Source organism: Rhinoderma darwinii, chromosome 8, assembly GCF_050947455.1.
Source record: "Rhinoderma darwinii isolate aRhiDar2 chromosome 8, aRhiDar2.hap1, whole genome shotgun sequence".
In the NCBI taxonomy this organism is placed as follows: domain Eukaryota; kingdom Metazoa; phylum Chordata; class Amphibia; order Anura; family Rhinodermatidae; genus Rhinoderma; species Rhinoderma darwinii.
The window spans coordinates 74,496,552-74,514,908 of NC_134694.1; the positions used below are offsets into that span (position 1 = coordinate 74,496,552).

General features: G+C 42.1%; 1 protein-coding gene across 2 annotated transcripts in view; it reads left to right on the plus strand.

The window, feature by feature from the left end:
• TMEM255A (transmembrane protein 255A) overlaps positions 1 to 18,357 on the plus strand; it is a 34,552-nt gene that overhangs the window by 426 nt on the left and 15,769 nt on the right. For both annotated transcript variants that reach the window (XM_075834341.1, XM_075834342.1), the window contains exon 2: positions 15,436 to 15,578. In XM_075834341.1, coding sequence (XP_075690456.1) covers positions 15,436 to 15,578 — 143 coding nt within the window. The remainder of the gene's footprint in view (positions 1 to 15,435; positions 15,579 to 18,357) is intronic.

The window sequence follows — 18,357 nt, forward strand, 5'->3', positions numbered from 1 at the left end:
AGTCACCTCGCTGTATATATGTATCTGTATGTAGTTCTCTGATGCCCGGCAGGCACACTCCGTGTTGTTCTGGTATTGACCTCATGTCATTGATATTATACTTGGGTACCTATATTTATATGCTGCATGTCAGAAGTCCTCTAGCGTCATAGGCAGGTAGTGCAGCTCACCTGGCCATTTCATCTACTGTTTCTGCCTTTATAAATCGATCCACTTTTTATATTATATATAAAAAAAATACTTCAATAAAATCCAAATGGCACAATACAAGATTGGGGCTCCTGCATCATAGCGTCTGCAGTTGGGGTTGTTAGGGGTTGGGGTTGTTGGCTTAGGGGCATTTGTCATGGAGTCCGCCTGGTATCTCTGCACCGTTTGCGCTATTCCTACCGTATTTCTGTTGTAAAGGAAGATAAGTACTGCCCGTTATTGCACAAAACCGCAACATTGACAGACACCGCGCATACCTATAGATGATGTGTATGTGTCCTTAAAGGCCAGAAAGTCACACGTATAAGGGGCAGTTTAACCATTTCAGTAACGCTGGCTTTCTGTGACAGTTACTATCAGTGTGCACAATGTATGTATGTATGTATGCTTGTGTGTCTTTACTGCATCCCAACTCTCTGTGGCGCTCTATATATAGATACAGGGGCCACAACAAGCAGATCCTACTACGTGGACATATATGCACTTTAAAAAAAAATGGTGTCCGGGTTTTACGTCCCTCATATAGACCTTTCAATAGGGGTGTAATACACCGGTCTGTGACATGCCTATGGGTACCTTCACACACTGTGTTTTTAGGGAAAAAACTCCACACTAGGTGGTGTTTTTTTTCCTTTTGTCTTGCATGTTTAGGCCAGTTTTTTTTTTTCCTTTAGGTGTTATTCCACAGCCTTTCCTATAGGAAATAGAAAAGGAAATATCTAAAATATGTGTCTAAAAATAATGCCAACCAAAAAAGCTTGTAAAAAAATACATTAAATCCATGCTGATTTTTACTGCCCCCCCCCCCAAAAAAAACACACAAAATGTGTGTGTGTGTGTGTGTGTGAAGGAAGCCTAAGGCTACATGCAAACGACCGTCTGTATATTGCAGCCAGTAAGCAATGGATCCTCAAAACACGGATAGTGTCCATGTGCCGTCCGTGGTTTTCACTCCACCATACACTTAAATAGGCGAAAACGAGCTGCAAACATGGACAGTATTAAGACCTCCTCTGAGTTTTGCGGCCCGGTCCCACAGCCCCCACGCGGATCTGTGAAAAATACGGTAGTGTGCACGGAGCCATAGAAATAAATAGGTCAGTGTGCTATCCGTTAAAAAAAAAACAACAAAAAAAAACAGCACGCTGACGAACACCATGGTCATGTGCATGTAGCCAAAAGCCCTGATCACACTGAGGTTTTTTTTGTTTTTTTTTCGTTTTTATTGAGTTTCTTTAAATTTTTCAAAACCATACAACAAATATGGGTACGCAGACCCAAAAATATAACTTATTATAATACAGAAATCCAAGAAGTAACACATTGCATTTCCCCGTACATAAAATAAGAAAAAAGGAAAGAGAGAACCTCCCGGGAAGAAGTCCTAATCAGCACCCATAGTAAAATGGATATATCACGTAAGATGTAAACGACCCAGTGTACCCTTCAACGTTTCCAGTAAGTACCATGCAGTTTCTAAGTGTGTTTTGGTTTTCATACGTTCTGCTTCTAGTCTTTCTATGTGTAAACATTGTTTCAATTGACTCAGTACATTTTGCATAGTCGGCGCAGTAGGCAACAACCAGTGCTGCAACAGTAACCGCTTAACTACCAAACAGATCAGGTGAAACAGTTGAGGCAGGTGTCTCCCGTCAGCTCTGCCATCTTCCGTCTCCTCCTCCCAAGACGTGGGACATTGGCAAAGACCGTCACCACAAAGTATCCATCATGTTACGGACCCGAGACCAGAAGGGCTGGATTTTGGAACAATGCCATAGACCATGTAATAGGTCCGTCCTACCAGTATGGTATTTAGGACAGGCCAGTAGTCGATCAGGCATTGCGGGACTCGGTGGCAGGTTAAAACCGAAAATAGCTCTGTGCATTATACGAAATGGAGTGTCTCTCCGTACCTCCCTCACCACATGTTTCTGAACTGAACCCCATCCTATCAAGATTTTATCCCTGAGATCACTATCTCCAAGTTGTTCTTCCATTTGTAAAAATTTGTTCAGGCGGAACCACAATCCAGCTATCCCTGATATTACAATATATGTGAGAGACAGATAGAAAAATAGCTTTGTCCATATCATTTCTGATCACTTCTCAACTAACATTGTGTAGAGCGTTCACAAAAAAAAATCTTGGACCTGAGCATATTATATTTGCTGAAAAGGCGCCGGCCCAAATTTATCTATCAACTCCTTCCCGTTAAGCCATCTCTGATCTGTGTCATGAAGCAGATGTTCCACTCTAAGAATACCTTTCGATCTCCATTCAATAAATAATAAATTCAGGATGATTCCATAGGGGAAGGTACTTGGAGAGACCATAGCGCCATCTCATAGCCATCCAGGCCATTATAGTATCCCTACATATCAAAGATTTCTTTATGAATTTAGGCAGGGCTGAGCGGGATGAATGTAGGAGTGTGCAGAGGTCCCATGGGGCACAAAAATGAGACTCGAGTGTGATCAGTTTGGTAACTAGTCTGTTTAACCCAATCTATTGCCGTGCCAAGCTAGCCAAAGTGTAGCCCCATATATTAGGTAAATTAATACCACCTCTCTCCCTGGTGGCCATAAGTTTGTCCATACGGATACGAGGCCTCCTACCCTTCCAAAGAAAGTGACCAAAGGCCGTATTTAATTTCGATATGTCAAGAAGTTTCAAAAGAAGGGGTAGTGTTTGTAACGGATATAGTATAGTTCTTCCCAACAAAGCGAGTGGTAAACCATGCCACCCTTTCAAGTCATGCAGAATTTTCGTAAATAAAGATGGATCACACTGAGTTTTTATGCAGGCATAAAAAATCTGCCTCCAAATTCCTTCAGGAATTTTGAGGCCGATTTTGACCTGCCTGCAATTCCCTGCTGCATTTTTCACCCACAGTTATTGAGCGCCGCGGGCAAAAACTTCAGCGAAAAATGTTTTCTCTGACCTCTCATTGAAATCATTGGGAGGCAGAGGCGGAAGCACGGCATGGTTCTTCTTTTTTTTTTTTTTTTCTTTTTTTTTACTGCGAGCGGCAGAAAGCTTTCTCCTCCCATTGATTTCAGGATGCTTCTTTTTCACAGTAACTGAAAAAAATCAACTAGCCGGCAAAGGAAGCATTCAACTCCCATTGAAATGAATGGGAGACTGAATTTTGCGACGGAATCCGCCGCAAAAATTCCGCCGTGTGAACAGGGCCTTAGCCAGTTAATTCGTCCTAAACACACAATGCATTATTGTTTATGACCAGGTGTTTTTTTCTTTAAATGTGCACCATGCTCCCGGTGTGGTGTTCTCCACCCATAGCACTCAATATATATTTATTTTGAGTGCCTTTAAAGGAGGGTCTTGAGTAGTACTGGCCCACTAGAGAAGCAGAGGATTCTTTGGTGGGCCCAGCGTCTGACAATAATAGGGCCCAGCCCCAACAGGCCCATGATTTCCAGGAAAATATTTGGGTAATGTAAGCCCATGAATCAGTTCTTCTGGGGGGGCCCAAGTTATCCTAGTCTGACACTGCCTAATACTGTAGATCAAATACCACACAATCCCTTTAACATGTTTTGAAGAGCATTTATAGTCCTTTTTTTGTTTTTGTCCTCTTGTTTGTCTTAAAATAGATCATTTTATGGTTTTAATAAATCATATTCCTATACCACAAATGTATGTAGGGAGGAATTGCCATCCTGGGGACTGCGGTAGTATTACAATACTTTTAACGGTGATCGTTATTTAACCTTTTATTGTCATCCACATGGTTATTACATCATTACCTTTGGTGTACCTTCACTTGTGTATAAGTGAGTTGCATTTACAGCTATTCTGCAACATATACTGATTGGCCAGGTTGCGCCATTTACATGCAGGAACTATTTGTAGGCTATGTACACACTTGAAATCGTGTGCTCCTTTTTTTTTTTTTTTTTTTTTAAAGAAAGATGTCCATCAGTGTGTTTGGTGCAACTTTCCAATTACTTTTCATTAAAAATTATTTTTTACTTTCTGAGATACAGCTGCTTTATATCCTGTATACAGAGGAGCTGTATCTAGTGCTGAAACCTGTAACCGTCAGGTCAGCGGCACCGACGGGTTCAATGTCAGCAGGTCCTGCGTGTCTCTGGCATGCAGGATCGAGCTTTTACCGATCAGAAGGCTTCTTTCACACTAGCGTTAGTATACATTTACCTCTCTTCCGTCAAAGGAAGAGAGGATCGAAACATTAAACGGAAAGCAATGGTTCCGTTGGAATTACCATTGATTTCCATGGTAATTCTTTTGTTTCAGTTGCTTTCCGTTTGTCTCCGTTCACTAGGTTTCCTTTTTGTTGAACGGAAACAAAAGTTCTGCAGACTTTTTTTTGTTTCCATTCAAAAAAACGGAAAGCGAACGGAGACAAAGGGAAAGCAACTGAAACAAAAGAATTACCATTGAAATCAATGGTAATTCTATTGGAACGGTTGCTCTCTGTTTAATGTTTCGATCCTCACTTCCTCTGATGCAAAAGAGGTAAACGCATACTAACGCTAGTGTGAACTTAGTCTAAGTTATGATCTTCGATGTGATGGATAACAAGTGGAACAAACACACTGATAGACATTTTTATAAAAAATAAAATACAGACGAGCAGGCATGGGGAAATGAAATTGCCCACTGCTGCTCTCCCTGGTGCTGTCAACTGAGAAATGGCTCTTTTACACAGGCTGATAATCGGCTGGTGCAGCAAGCGCCGATCAATGAGACATCGTTGATCGGTGCTCGTTTGCTCCTGTCGCACGGAGCGATGGATGGGGACAAGCGGTCCTTACTCCGATCGCTCATCCCCATACGTTATTCTCATGTTGGCAGTGCGTCTCCCTGTTTACACAACGATTATGCTTGCATGTTTGCTCGTTTATCTGCTGATCGCTGCCCTGTTTACACAGGGCAGTTATCGGCAATGAGCGTTCTGTGAACCCTCGTCTGCACGATAATCGCCCAGTGTAAAACCTCCTTTAGGCTCCGTTTTCTGCACCTGTATTTGTCTGCACAGAGAAAAGCAGGGTCCTGATGTGGCTACCACAACAGCACTCCACTCGCCACTGACCAATCAAGAATGCAATTCTCTAATGTACACGTGAACGTTCACTTAGGCCTTATTCACACGAACGTGTTATACGTCCATGATACGCGCGTGAGTTTCACGAGTGTCGCATGGACCTATGTTAGTGAATGGGGCCGTTCAGACTGTCAGTGATTTTCACGCTGCGTAAAACTCACGACATGTCCTATATATGCCCGTGTTTCGCCCAGCACGCACCCATTGAAGTCAATGGTTGCGTGCAAATCGCGCACAATAAACGGAAGCACTTCCGGGTGACGCGCGTGATTAGCGCTACAGTAGTAAAATAAATGACTGAAAACCGAAAAGCACCTCGTGCTTTTCTGTTTGTAAACCTAAAACCAGAGTTTCATAATGATGCTGGCTGCACGAAAATCACAGCCACGCACCATATTCTTATGCCACACGGACCTTTTGCGCGCGCAAAACGCAGCATTTTTTGCGCACGCAAATCGGACACATCCGTGTGAATAAGGCTTAAAGGTGAACGTTTGCCCTAAGCTGATTACACACTGTAGATATTTGTCGATGGGCCCGGAAGATTCTTGCTGTTGCCTTATGACAGAAAATAGATTGGATTTTGCCTGATTGTGTTGTTTCCCACAAGATTAGCAGAATTCGAGGTGCTTGCCAGCCGCTCATTTCTCCCACATAGAGTTAACATGCGTGCGTAGCTCAGCCGAATGCGCATGTTAATGGGGGCATCAGCAGTTTTAAAATTTCTTTGGAGCAACATTTATTTTATAGCTAGTTTTAGGTGATAATTCCGGAGTAAACTGGCATTTTCATATGTACCGTACAACATCGGCAGAATTTATTACAATTGGCAGTCTCTTCAGCTTCCAGTGTTTTTATCGCATCTAAGATCAGAGGACGGACATAATAATGTGGATTTCATGGGCATGTCAGGTAAATCTTGCAGCCGGAAATATATGCAAAGATACTTTGCGACACACAGATGTAGGAAGCAACCGGAAATGTAAAGGGGTATTCCCATCTACGTTAATTGTCAGAAAACTCCAAGATCTGAAATTTTTTTTTTATGGATCCAGCTACCGCTGCGGTCTAGCAGCAGTGGTCATGCTTCTTCTGTTCATTCTTGACTTGTGTAAGGCCCCATACGCACAACCGTAGTTTTCATCTGTAATTATGGATCAGGTAATTACAGATGAAATTGCGGACCCATTCATTTCTTTAGGTCACGGACACCTTTCCGTATATTTACGGATGTGTGTCCGGGCCATAGAAATGATCCGCAAAATATAGAACATGTCCCATTCCTGTCTGCAATTGCGGCACGGACCCCCCCCCCATAGACGTCTATGGACGCTTCCGCAATTGCTGACAGCTACGGAAATGCATCCGTATTTGCGGACAGTAAAAACCTTTACGGTCGTGTGCATGAGGCCTTTGTAAGGATTGCCTGGATCTCAGAAGCGCATGTGCAGTTAGCTCCATGCCCGGTCACCTCTATTGATCTTTATGAAAGTTTATAGGACAGCTCATGGGCATGTGCCGAGCCCTGAAATGGTTTTCTAGTGCTGCACTTGGCATGTAGCTACTGAGCCTTAATCAGGGACCTTATAGTGTGCTTGCTCTGGAAAGCACACATTGAAGCAAGTGGTGCGGTAAGATCATCACAGTCCGCTTGATTGAGACATGGAGTCCAAAACAGAGGAAGACATGGAAAGAGTACAAAAAAAAAAAAAAGGCCCAGATGGGAATAATCCTTTAGGCAACGTTTACACGGCATATTTTGGTGTCTAAAATGATTATATTACGCAGCGAAATACACATGAAATACGCCTGTAAACCACTTACTATTAATTTAATTGATTTTATGTAGATTATACGAGGCACATTCTTATGCTGCTGAATTAAAAAACAGCGTTAATGTATTCTTCGCAAAAAAGTGACGTCACTTGAAGCGTTTTACAAGCTGATTTTTCCTATTGAAGTCTTTTTCCATTCCATCATGATCTAGTAACATCACTATGTGCAGAGTAAATGAATGGAGAGAAGTGTATGACGCTGATTGGTCACGGATTGGTCAGCGTCATACACTCCTCTGTACAACGCCCACTTGGTCAATAGGAAAAACACGTTCAGTTGGGCATTAAGAAAGTCATTAGCATAAAGCTAAAATCGCTCATAACTTGGTGAAAATAGATAGTTTTTTGTAATAAAAAACACTGCTGTCACCTACATTACAGCGCCGATCACATTATGTAGGAGATAGGGCACTTATAATCCGGTGACAGGGTCTCTTTAATGCGCACTGTTCACATCTTCGTCGGAGGCTCCATCGAAGTCATATTTGACAAAAAAAAATATAGCAAAGCATCCAACGCTATCGTTTTAACAGTAAAATGACGGACACCACGACAGAACTCAACAGACCCCATTATAAGTCAAAGGGGTACTTCAGGTACCGTCTCTATCCGTTGTGCGATGGATACATCGCTCCGTCAATTTTGTTGTTCTGCTCTCGTGACGAAGCTGAACAACGGAATTGATGAACACAGATCTGAACAGAGCTATTTCCTAAAATTTGTCCAGCCCTGAATTTCGGGTACCTGCAGTGTAAATATTTTGAATGTAATTGTAATATACACACAGGGCACAGTTGTAATCTATATGCAGTACAGGAGACTTTACCGCCACATATTATGTGTAAAGCTAGTACTATATATCCTTGTTTTTTTTTCTACTGTCCCCAGTTGGTGGTAATTTCTGTTGTGATGACAGATCTTCTGCTGTGTACAGTGAATTATCCATGTGCTGTGTAGGACGCTGCAGACAGTGCTGTGTACTGGTTTCTCCGCCTTGTAATGCAGTGCTGCTAGCTCTGATGTAATTGAAGGTTTTCCAGGCAGGAACAACGCTCATTACACTTTCATCACGCGTATTCGGACGTTTACCTCCATTTATCATTTGTGCAGGGGCCTACAGCATGCTGTAAATCCACTACGCTATATTCACACACTGATTTTATTTTTTTTGTTATGTTTGTGTCTTATGCATACTGTACGCTAGATGACTGGCTGTGGGGATATTATCCACTTCATGATCAAAAGTCTTATAAAATATAAATGATTTCTGGACTCCTGCTGCACCTAGCCAGACATGGTGGATCCGGGGATGGGCAAATGTCCCATTAAACATATGCCGGAGTATGGCCTTCTTAGCCAAATTTTTGTCAAATGACAAGTACTGAATAAGGCCCCCTGCACACGGCCATAGCCGTGTGTACGGTGCATGATTACTGCACGGACGGGCCACGGACTGTCACCCGCATTTGTGGGCCGGGGTACGGTCCGTAAATACAAAAAATAGGATATGTCCTATTTTTTGCGGGTCATTTCTACGGCCCGGACACTTATCCGTAAATATACGGGAAGCTGTCTGTGGCCCATAGACATTAATGGATTAGTGTTTTTATCCGCAATTACGGATCCGTAATTGCGGATAAAAATTACGGTCGTCTGCATGAGGCCTTATGGGTATTGCAGTGTCATTGTTGCCATGAATGACTATTTTTAAAGGGGTTTTCCCATCAGAGACATTTGACATATCCACAGGATATGTCACAAATGTTAGATGCGGCTCCCACCTCTGGGGCCCCCCTAAACCCCGTTCTACTGCTCTGTGTTGTGGCTGAAGCGTGTGATTTTCGACCATGAGTTACGGAAACAGCGTAGCTCGCTGAGCTACGCTGTTTCCGTAACGCCCATAGTAGTGAACGGCAGTTATGGAAGCAATGTAGCATGCGAGCCACGCTGTTTCTGTAACTACCTTTCAGTTCTATGGGACTTAATTAATGGTCGGAAATCACACGATTCAGCCACAACACAGAGAGGTAGAACAGGATTTAGGGGGCCCTGTTCCAGTTATAGAGATGGGACCCGCATCTATCTGACATTTATGACATATCCCTTTAAAGGGGTTGTCCTGGCACGGGGCGGTTTTTTTATACTGATGACCTATCCACAAGAGAGGTCATCATTATGTGATGGTGGGGATTCGACAACCAGACCCCGCACTGATCAGCTGTTCCGGCTATATCCGGGCACATGATGTAATGCAGTGGTCGGTGTCAGAAGCAGATTGCTCTGTACACTGCATAACGGCAATACTGCTTCTATTGACTTGAATAGGAGCAGAGCTGCAGCACGGCTGCTATACAGTGGTCGGGGCCATCTGTTTCCGACACTGAGCACTGCAAAACGTCCAGTGGCAGCCAGAACAGCTGATTGGTGCCGGGTCTTGGTGTCGGACCCCCATTGATCATATACTGGTGACCTATCCAAAACCGCCTCATGCCAGGACAACCCCCTTTTAAAGGGATGGACGACATACATACATGACCTGTTAGATTGTTTAGTGACAATACATAAAACGCTTCTGTCTGTTTTAGACCATGCTTATTTATATGCCATGTCATAAAGGTCACCAGGCTTATTCGTGCCTTACACAGACGGGCCATTTATTTCCATGGGTGCTGTGTAAGGGTGTATTCAGATGTTCAGGATAAGGTGCGGCTTAAACTGCATAAAAATAACCACATACAAAAACCGCATGCGTTTTTACCCAGTTTTATGCAGTTGCGTTTTTTATAGCAATCACTTAAAAAGTGGATGAAATCGTGGTAAAAACCCATAAGGTTTTCAGATGTGTTTGTGTGTGTTCTCTTTTTTTTTTTTTTTTGTTTTTTTTTTAATGCAGTTTTAACCACACCACAACATCTGAATATGCCCTTGTGCTTCATTTCCCTTGTAAATTGAGAACTGACTGGGCTTTGAGCAGTAGGACCCCCACTATCCGCTCATTGTCGGGAGAGTTGTTCTCAACTAAGGTGCAAACTGGGTACATTATGCTGGCTTTATGCACAAGATGGCTATCGGCCAACCGTTAATTCCCCCAACTCGCCTGTAAACATGCACAGACAGATCGGCCGAAAGTGCAATTTTTATTTTAACTAGAAGGAAATAATCCGCTGCCAGACACTCCTGGTAGTAGCTTAACTTCCCGGGGAACAAAGTATCATCCTGTTTCTCTACATTCTTTTTTCGTTTTTTTTTTTTTTCTAAACTAATCTTTTTGTATAATAGAGTAACTTACAAGACCGCATGTCCATTCACTCACCACCAGGGGCGTAACTAGGAAAGACTGGGCCCCATAGCAAACTTTTGACTGGGGCCCCCCCCCTCCACTGGGTGTCACACAACCCACACGCCATACAGGCCCCCTGTAGATAACGCCATACAGGCCCCCTGTAGATAACGCCATACAGGCCCCCTGTAGATAACGCCATACAGGCCCCCTGTAGATAACGCCATACAGGCCCCCTGTAGATAACGCCATACAGGCCCCCTGTAGATAACGCCATACAGGCCCCCTGTAGATAACGCCATACAGGCCCCCTGTAGATAACGCCATACAGGCCCCCTGTAGATAACGCCATACAGCCCCCCCCCTGTAGATAATGCCATACAGCCCCCCCTGTAGATAACGCCATACAGCCCCCCTGTAGATAACGCCATAGAGCCCCCCCCTGTAGATAACGCCATACAGCCCCCCCATGAACCGGTAAAGTCAGGGGGCTTCAAAAAAGATTATTTTCTTTTACATTTCATAAAGTAAAATATGCATGTAATAAATTAATAATTCCTTGTTTCTCTGATTTGATGAACCTTTCCATATTAAATATATACCGATAATTTATTCTTAGAAATTGTAGACCTTTTGAACAGTCTGATCCCTTAGTGCTTGTCTTTATGCTACGCTCATTCTTGTAGAGGCTTTCGTCAGTACTGATGATACTGCTGTCAGTCATTGGGAGGTGATAGTAACTGCATCAGGCATGAAGTCGTAGATGAAATGCCCCGGGTCACTCTAGGTGGATAAAGCCCCTCCATATTTATATCATTATTACTATGGTAAAAGTCAGACATTCTTACGAGCTATTTTATCTGGATGACCTTTCATCTTTTAGTTTCTACAATTGAACAATGGCTGACATATATATATATATATATGTGTCTATAAATATTATCATATTTTTGCCTATTTCTTCTAAATATGCACATAGTGGCAACTACAATATTGTAACATACATTATGTTTCACCCCATTTGTGTTTTTTGTTTTTTTTTAATAAATATGGCGAGCATGACAAACAAGATTTCCTTAAGTTCATGTTGCTACAAATTTATAAAGCGTCTTGTAACATTTCCGGCTCTGTTCACCCCTGCTTTAGAGGCTCCGTAAACAATAGCACAGTGTGCTGCGATATTGTTTTTATGGTAAAACCATTAACACCCCGACAGAACCCATTAACGACAATGGGTTCCGTCGGCCGCTAGTGGTGTCCATGGTGCAATCTAACCGGTTTTCCTTTGTTCTGCTCCTTGACAGAGCAAAACAACGGAAAGCAGTGACGCAGGTGTGAATATAGCCTTAAGAAGCCTATTTGGTGGCGTACCAATAGAAGATAAAGAGTCATACAAATATACCGCAGGCTGCAAGAGCAGCAGTCGCAACAGGGTACCAAAACCTGGAAGTTCCATAGGTCACTCACAAGGCACATAAAAACAGGTGCTATAAGTAGATGGAACGTTTTTAAAGACAAATTATAGCTTTAAACTACACCTTCCCCTTAAATTCTCACTAAAGTGTCTCTATTTAAAAAGTCGCAAATTTTGCGGTTTCAGGGGTCCACCCGCGGCCCAATAAATTCACTATATTTTATACCAGAAACAGGCTATTTTGTCTTTCATTACACAAAATTTAATTTTAAAATCCATTTTAATTCCAGGTTTTAATGCAACAAAACAAGAAAAACACCAATGGGGGTGAATATTTTCAGATGGCACTGTATGTGTTTCCCTGGCTTTGCCCAGAATGAGGCAACTATGTTTGCATTGTAACTATTGCTATCTTCTATATTGTAGAGTTTCGATTAGCACCAAGAATTGTAGGGTGCACTGTTAGGAGCCCAAACCAATAATATTGGAAACGGAAGTACTCGGCACACCAATTGGAGTGTCATTTTTTTTGTTTTTACATTTTGCCAGTTGGTGTATGCGTGTGACGTTTTGGTCAAGAAGAACCTTCATCAAGCAGAGCGTAAACTGGAAGGGTAAGTAGCTTTAGCGCTATGGATAAGTGGCTGACCGTATAACATACGTTAGCTATTTGAATACCAATGGTAGAGCGGCGCCGCCGCCAGCTGCTCTACTATAGTACCACAGCAGCATACAGCTCGTATTCAAATAGCTGACATATCTTATACGGCCCGTAGCTTATCCTTCGTGCTAAAGCTACTTACTGTTCCGGTTTACTCTTTAAGTGCTTGATGAAGGTCCTTTGTGACCGAAACATCGCACGCATACACTAACTGGCAAAATTAAAAAACTACAAAAAATTACACTCCAATTGGTGTGCCGAGTACTTCTGTTTTCTATATTGTTATCTTCTAATTTTAATGATTTATCCTTGTGCAACTGGAGGAAAAGAGACAATTACCTGGGTGCCTTTGAAAAATCTAGTAGCTAAATAAGTTTGTTTTTTTTTAGTCGCCATATTTAAACAAATATCAAGATTTTTCTTCCTGCTCTTCTAAAGCCGTCGCTTCTCTCTGTCTGATTAGTTCGCCCATCCTTCCCAACTGTAGGTAAATTGCTGTGCTGCTGACTATTGCTGTAGGTAACTCGCTGTGCTGCTGACTATTACTGTAGGTAGCTTGCTGTGCTGCTGCCTCACTGAAACATTCTGGACAATAAATGATAATTTCAGATTCAAATACTTTACAAATATATTTATACCTCCAACCCAAATGTAACCATATCATCACATATACTGTATGCAAACTTAGGTTGTTTTCCTGTGTTGCATGTAGCAAACTGTGATCCATCCCGAAGACTGAAGCTTCAAACACCTGCTGAAACCTAATATATGTTCCAGGCAGCATGGTCAGGAAGCTTCCACACAGCTGAAAATATCAGTATGACATGGTTGTGCACTTATCCCACGCATCAACAGATCAATGATATTTTCACTTAAAGGGGTTGTCCAGTTTCGTCAAATTATACAGTTTTCTGAATATACAATTTTCCAATATACTTTCTGTATTCCTTGCAGATTTTCAAAATCCCTTCTAGTTACATGTCTGATCACTGTGGACCATACCACTTCGACCCTCACGACTATTAGAACAGTGGTCCCGATTCCCCCCCTCCCGTTTCACCTAACTGCACCCCAGCAGTGGGGTGGAGCTTGAATGGAGTGGCGGTTGAGCATGTGTCCTGACGCTCCATTGAATGTGTATGGGACTGACCGAAACAGCCAAGTGCTGTACTATACGGTCTCCGTCGTTAACATACACTTTGACTGGAGCGGCAGTTCACATGCTCGCCCCCACCGCTCCATTCAATGTTCTCCTCAATGTGGTTTTGCAGTGAGAAGGACTGGGGGTCTCAAGACCCACGTTCTAGTGATTGGTGAGGGTCCCAGCAGTGGGTCCTCCAGCGATTCATTTCCCTGACGTTGTGTTTTTATTTTTTTTTAGGTATAAACCATTTTGTGAGTCCATGCTTTACATGAGAGCACTTTTTAAATGAGAACCTTTAATGAACTTTACCAACTCCTAGCAATGATCTTTTCAACTTAAGTGCCACGTGCATAATTAAACCATTCGTAGGGAAACCGGCCACAACCTCGTTCATGCCCATAATTCAATGTTCATATTACTAAAATGAATGCAAAAGTAGAATCATTCTATATACCGTCATAATAGATTATATCAACAATGTTGCATGATCATAAGCAGGACTAGAGTTGGTAAGCCAAACTTCCGGCCCTGACTTCTTTTTTTCAACTGTCCAACTCCGTCTCCTTCATAAATAGCTCATCTATAATAAGTGCGGTTGTCTGCTCGCTGTGTATGAATGTATGTGTAGTTGGTAATGGAAGAAGAGAGAAAACAGTGTGCACTCATAATTTTATTCAGCTATATATTTATATGTCCTGGAAATCAGGTCTGAATGGAAATCAAATAAACATTTAAAGAGTGTATGTGCTACATTAAGTCTGTTAGGGTGGGCACTCGTCAAACTTTTTCACTGGGTCCACCAAAATGTTAAAACTATTTTAAAAATCCGATGACTTTAGTAATTGAATTGTGTTTTAGCAGTTGATTATACTAGTGCTTCCTAAACAGTTTTTTTTTTTTAGTTTTAAAGACAAACGTTCAGATGAATTGAAATAATTTGTTTTAACCTTTTACATGGGCTATGACTCGTGATGAGGCCCAGGTGTCACAATATTCTGGCTGGTGAGGCTCCAGGATAAGATTGAGAAGCCCCGGTCGATACCATTGCCGTGTGTCATTCCATAGTAGCCACCGCTTCTTTACCCATATTTGCTTTTCAGCTCGTTTAGGGTGAGGATTTTCCTTTCTTCACTGTATAGTTCACTTTTAGTTAACACCTTGTGAAAAAGATGACCATGTCCATAAAGGCTTTTGTGTATACATTCTGTAAAAAAAAAAAAAAGATGTCTCTTTCCAGCTTTTCACAGTATGTGCACCTTTGAGCAATAATTAAACAGATGTAATCTACATTAAAGTTGAGTAACTTTGCAAGTATGTTGCTTTACTTATTTTGCACTGATTGTGAGCTATAGCCTATACTTTACTCCAGTGCTGCATTCACAATTCTGACAGTTACTATTGTAAACGGTCAACAATCAATGCATAAGCAACAAACCGCTTGATAAAATCCATAATTCCAGCCTCGTTCCAAGTCTAAATATGTCGGATGATAGAATTAATATAGTAATACAACCATACAGTGCCCATGGCATAAAAGATTAACTCAGTAATTAGAGTTCTCAGATAAGCCATACTGTTCCCCAATAAAGTCTGCACAGAGCAAGTTATACATTGCACAAATCTATAGACCACAATGCCACTTGGATCTCAACTCGCCTGCATTCAGCAATAACGTTTCAGAGCGATCCTAACAAGAATTGTCCAGCGTGAATGCAGGAGAAGATCAACGATAATCAGGCTGCCATTTAAACCTTTTCATTATCGGCGCTACAATCTCATTAAGTTATTTTATTGTATTGCAGGGTCTTTTAATAGAAGACGACGAAATTCCATATTTGTTACTGTGACACTTTTCCTGGTATCCATATTAATTTTAACTTTGGGTCTGGCTGCAACCACCAGAACTGAAAATGTCACCGTGGGAGGCTACTATCCTGGTGTAATAGTAAGTCTTAAGGTTTTGTGGTGATCTTGGTATATTTGTTCGTTATGTAAATCCATTTATTACGGCTAATCACTTAAGCAGATGAACTCGTCCAACTTACTCTGGTCATAATTAAATTAAACGGGCAATTATTTTAGAAATCTTATGTATATTATATATGGGTATTGTTTAGAGTGTAAATGTTCGCTAACCTTTCAACAAATTTTGAATAAATCAATAGCACAAGCGAATATAAATCTTTGTAATATGGTTGCACGATGCATCGAAATATCGATACTACTTAGATGCCGTGCATCCTCAGATGGTTCAGTACCGTGAATTCATGTATTTCGATACTAAGCTGCACGGCCGCACAGCTTAGTATTGTAACACATGAATGTGGTCAGAGTGGGGCTGTGGTGGTGTAATGCAGCGATTGCCCCGCTCCAGTGTGCGCGATCAGCATGATGTGAAGCGGCCGCGCTGTATTAATGAGCGCCGGCACTGAAGAACGAGAACATGGCGGGCGCACTGCAATAAACCCCCATGTACTGTCTTCAGTGCGCCGCTCATTAATGCAGCGTTGGCCGCATCACCTCATACTGACCGCGCGTGCACACTAGTCAGGAGCAGGGCAATTGCTGTATTACACAGCCGCAGCCCCGCTCTGACGGCGGAGATCTGAGAAACCGCTGATCTCCGCTGCTATTCCCTTGAATGCTCCGATCAAAGCTGACCGCATTATTCAAGGGGAATATGAGACGGGGATGCCCCACAGATCGCTAACTCCAGGAATCCCTGTGACGGGATAGTCTCAGGGAATCCCTGTGACGGCATCTTCTCAGGGAATCCCTGTGACGGCATCTTCTCAGGGAATCCCTGTGACGGCATCTTCTCAGGGAATCCCTGTGACCCGATCGAGGGACATACCATATATGGGCAGACATCCCAGGGTCCATTGAAGGACCCCAGGGCAGTCTGACAATATTTCCTGTTAGGGCATACTTAGTATACAGGCAGTTGTTAGGACATACATACCTATCAGTACACAGGCTAATGTACTGGCATATAGATATATGCCAGTACATTAAAGTGTAACTAAATGTTCAACAAACATCTGACATGTCATAGTGACATGTCAATAGTTTTGATTGGTGGGGGTCTGAGCACTGCGACCCCCACCAATCGCTGAAACTAAGCGGCAGAAGCGCTCGTGTGAGCGCTTAGCCGCTTCGTTTCTGTTTGGCTTTTTCCAAAAATCAATGTAGCTTAGTACGGGCTCGACTCCGCTACATCGGCTTTCTGGAAAAATCAGACCAGAAACGGATTCTGCAGCTTCGTTTTAGCGTTTGGTGGGGTTCTCAGTGCTCGGACCCCCACCAATAAAAACTTCTGTCATGTCACTATGACATGTCAGAAGCTTGTTGAACAGTTAGTAACCCTTTAACGTTTATTGGAAAAAAACGTATTTCTTTTTAAACATTTAAATAAGTCTCAATACATAAAATATACACATATTCATTATTGTCACGGCCGTAATAAGCTGCACAACAAATTTATAGCGTCATTTATGATGCCTACTCTGTTTAAAAAAAAATAAAAGCTGCTTTCTTTCAGTTATTAATGTGAGGCACATGGTGTTATGAATTTAGTGCCTCTATGAGAAACATGATAGGGTTAATTACTATTGATGTGAGGCACATAAAGGATTAAAATTCATCACACCACGTGCCTCACATCAGAAAATGAAAACTTTTTTTTTTTTTTTATTCTTTTATTTTGAATGTTAAAAATATTCAATAAAAACAAGCAATTTGTGTAGGATAGCATATACAAGCATGAAACTTTTTTTATTACCGTTTACAAAGTATCATTTTGGTATCGAGAATCGCAATACTACACAAAGTATCGGTATTGAAGTCCAAATTGTGGTAAATCGTGATAACCGTATTTTGTAATATGTCTTATTTGAGAAAAATGCCTCTTTCTCCACTTTTCAGGCACTTCTCCTCCTCCCAGCACGGATCATTTACTCTCAATTCACTGCTAAAATCCGAGTTGAGGGATTATCAGATCACTGTGTAATCAGGTTACAGCTGCCCATAGAAGTCTATGGAGAGGGGAGGAGCAGTAGCAGAAATAGAGACGCAGACATTGCTGCAGCTTCCTTGTAAGGCTGGATTTACACAGGAAGGAAATGCTGCAGATCTTCGGTGCAGAAAATCTGCAGTGAATCACCGTTCCAGCCATGTGGATGATTTTCAATGTAAACGCTGTCGATAAGCTGCAGAAAATATGCAGCATTTCTGTCCCGTGTGAATCCAACCTAAGTGATATATTTTACCCCAGTGCTGGATTCACAGCTACACTGCTTATTAGGACTCTCTCTTACACGGCAGGATTTTGGTCAGTATTTTGTATCGATATATGGAAGCCAAAACCAGGAGTGGGTCCAAAACGCTCAAGAATTGCAAATATTTCAATTATAATTATTCTCTGTCGAAGTGCTACTTCTAGTTTTGGCTTCCAAATACTGAAGCAAAATCCTGCCATGTTGCAGTGGCCTTAGGTTGTATTCACACGGTGCGGTTTTGCTACATGGCCGAAACCCATACTGCAAAAACACGTGTTCTTACGAGATTTGCATCGGTTTTGCAGTTAGCATAGAAATAGATAGGGAAGAGAAGATCTTGCTGCCCTCCCTGTGCAGTATATGGCAGACATGTTAGCAGTTAGGCTCCACTCACTAGCTCAGGGAAAACTGAGACATGGAGAGAGAGCCTGCAGAGGCGAAAACTGC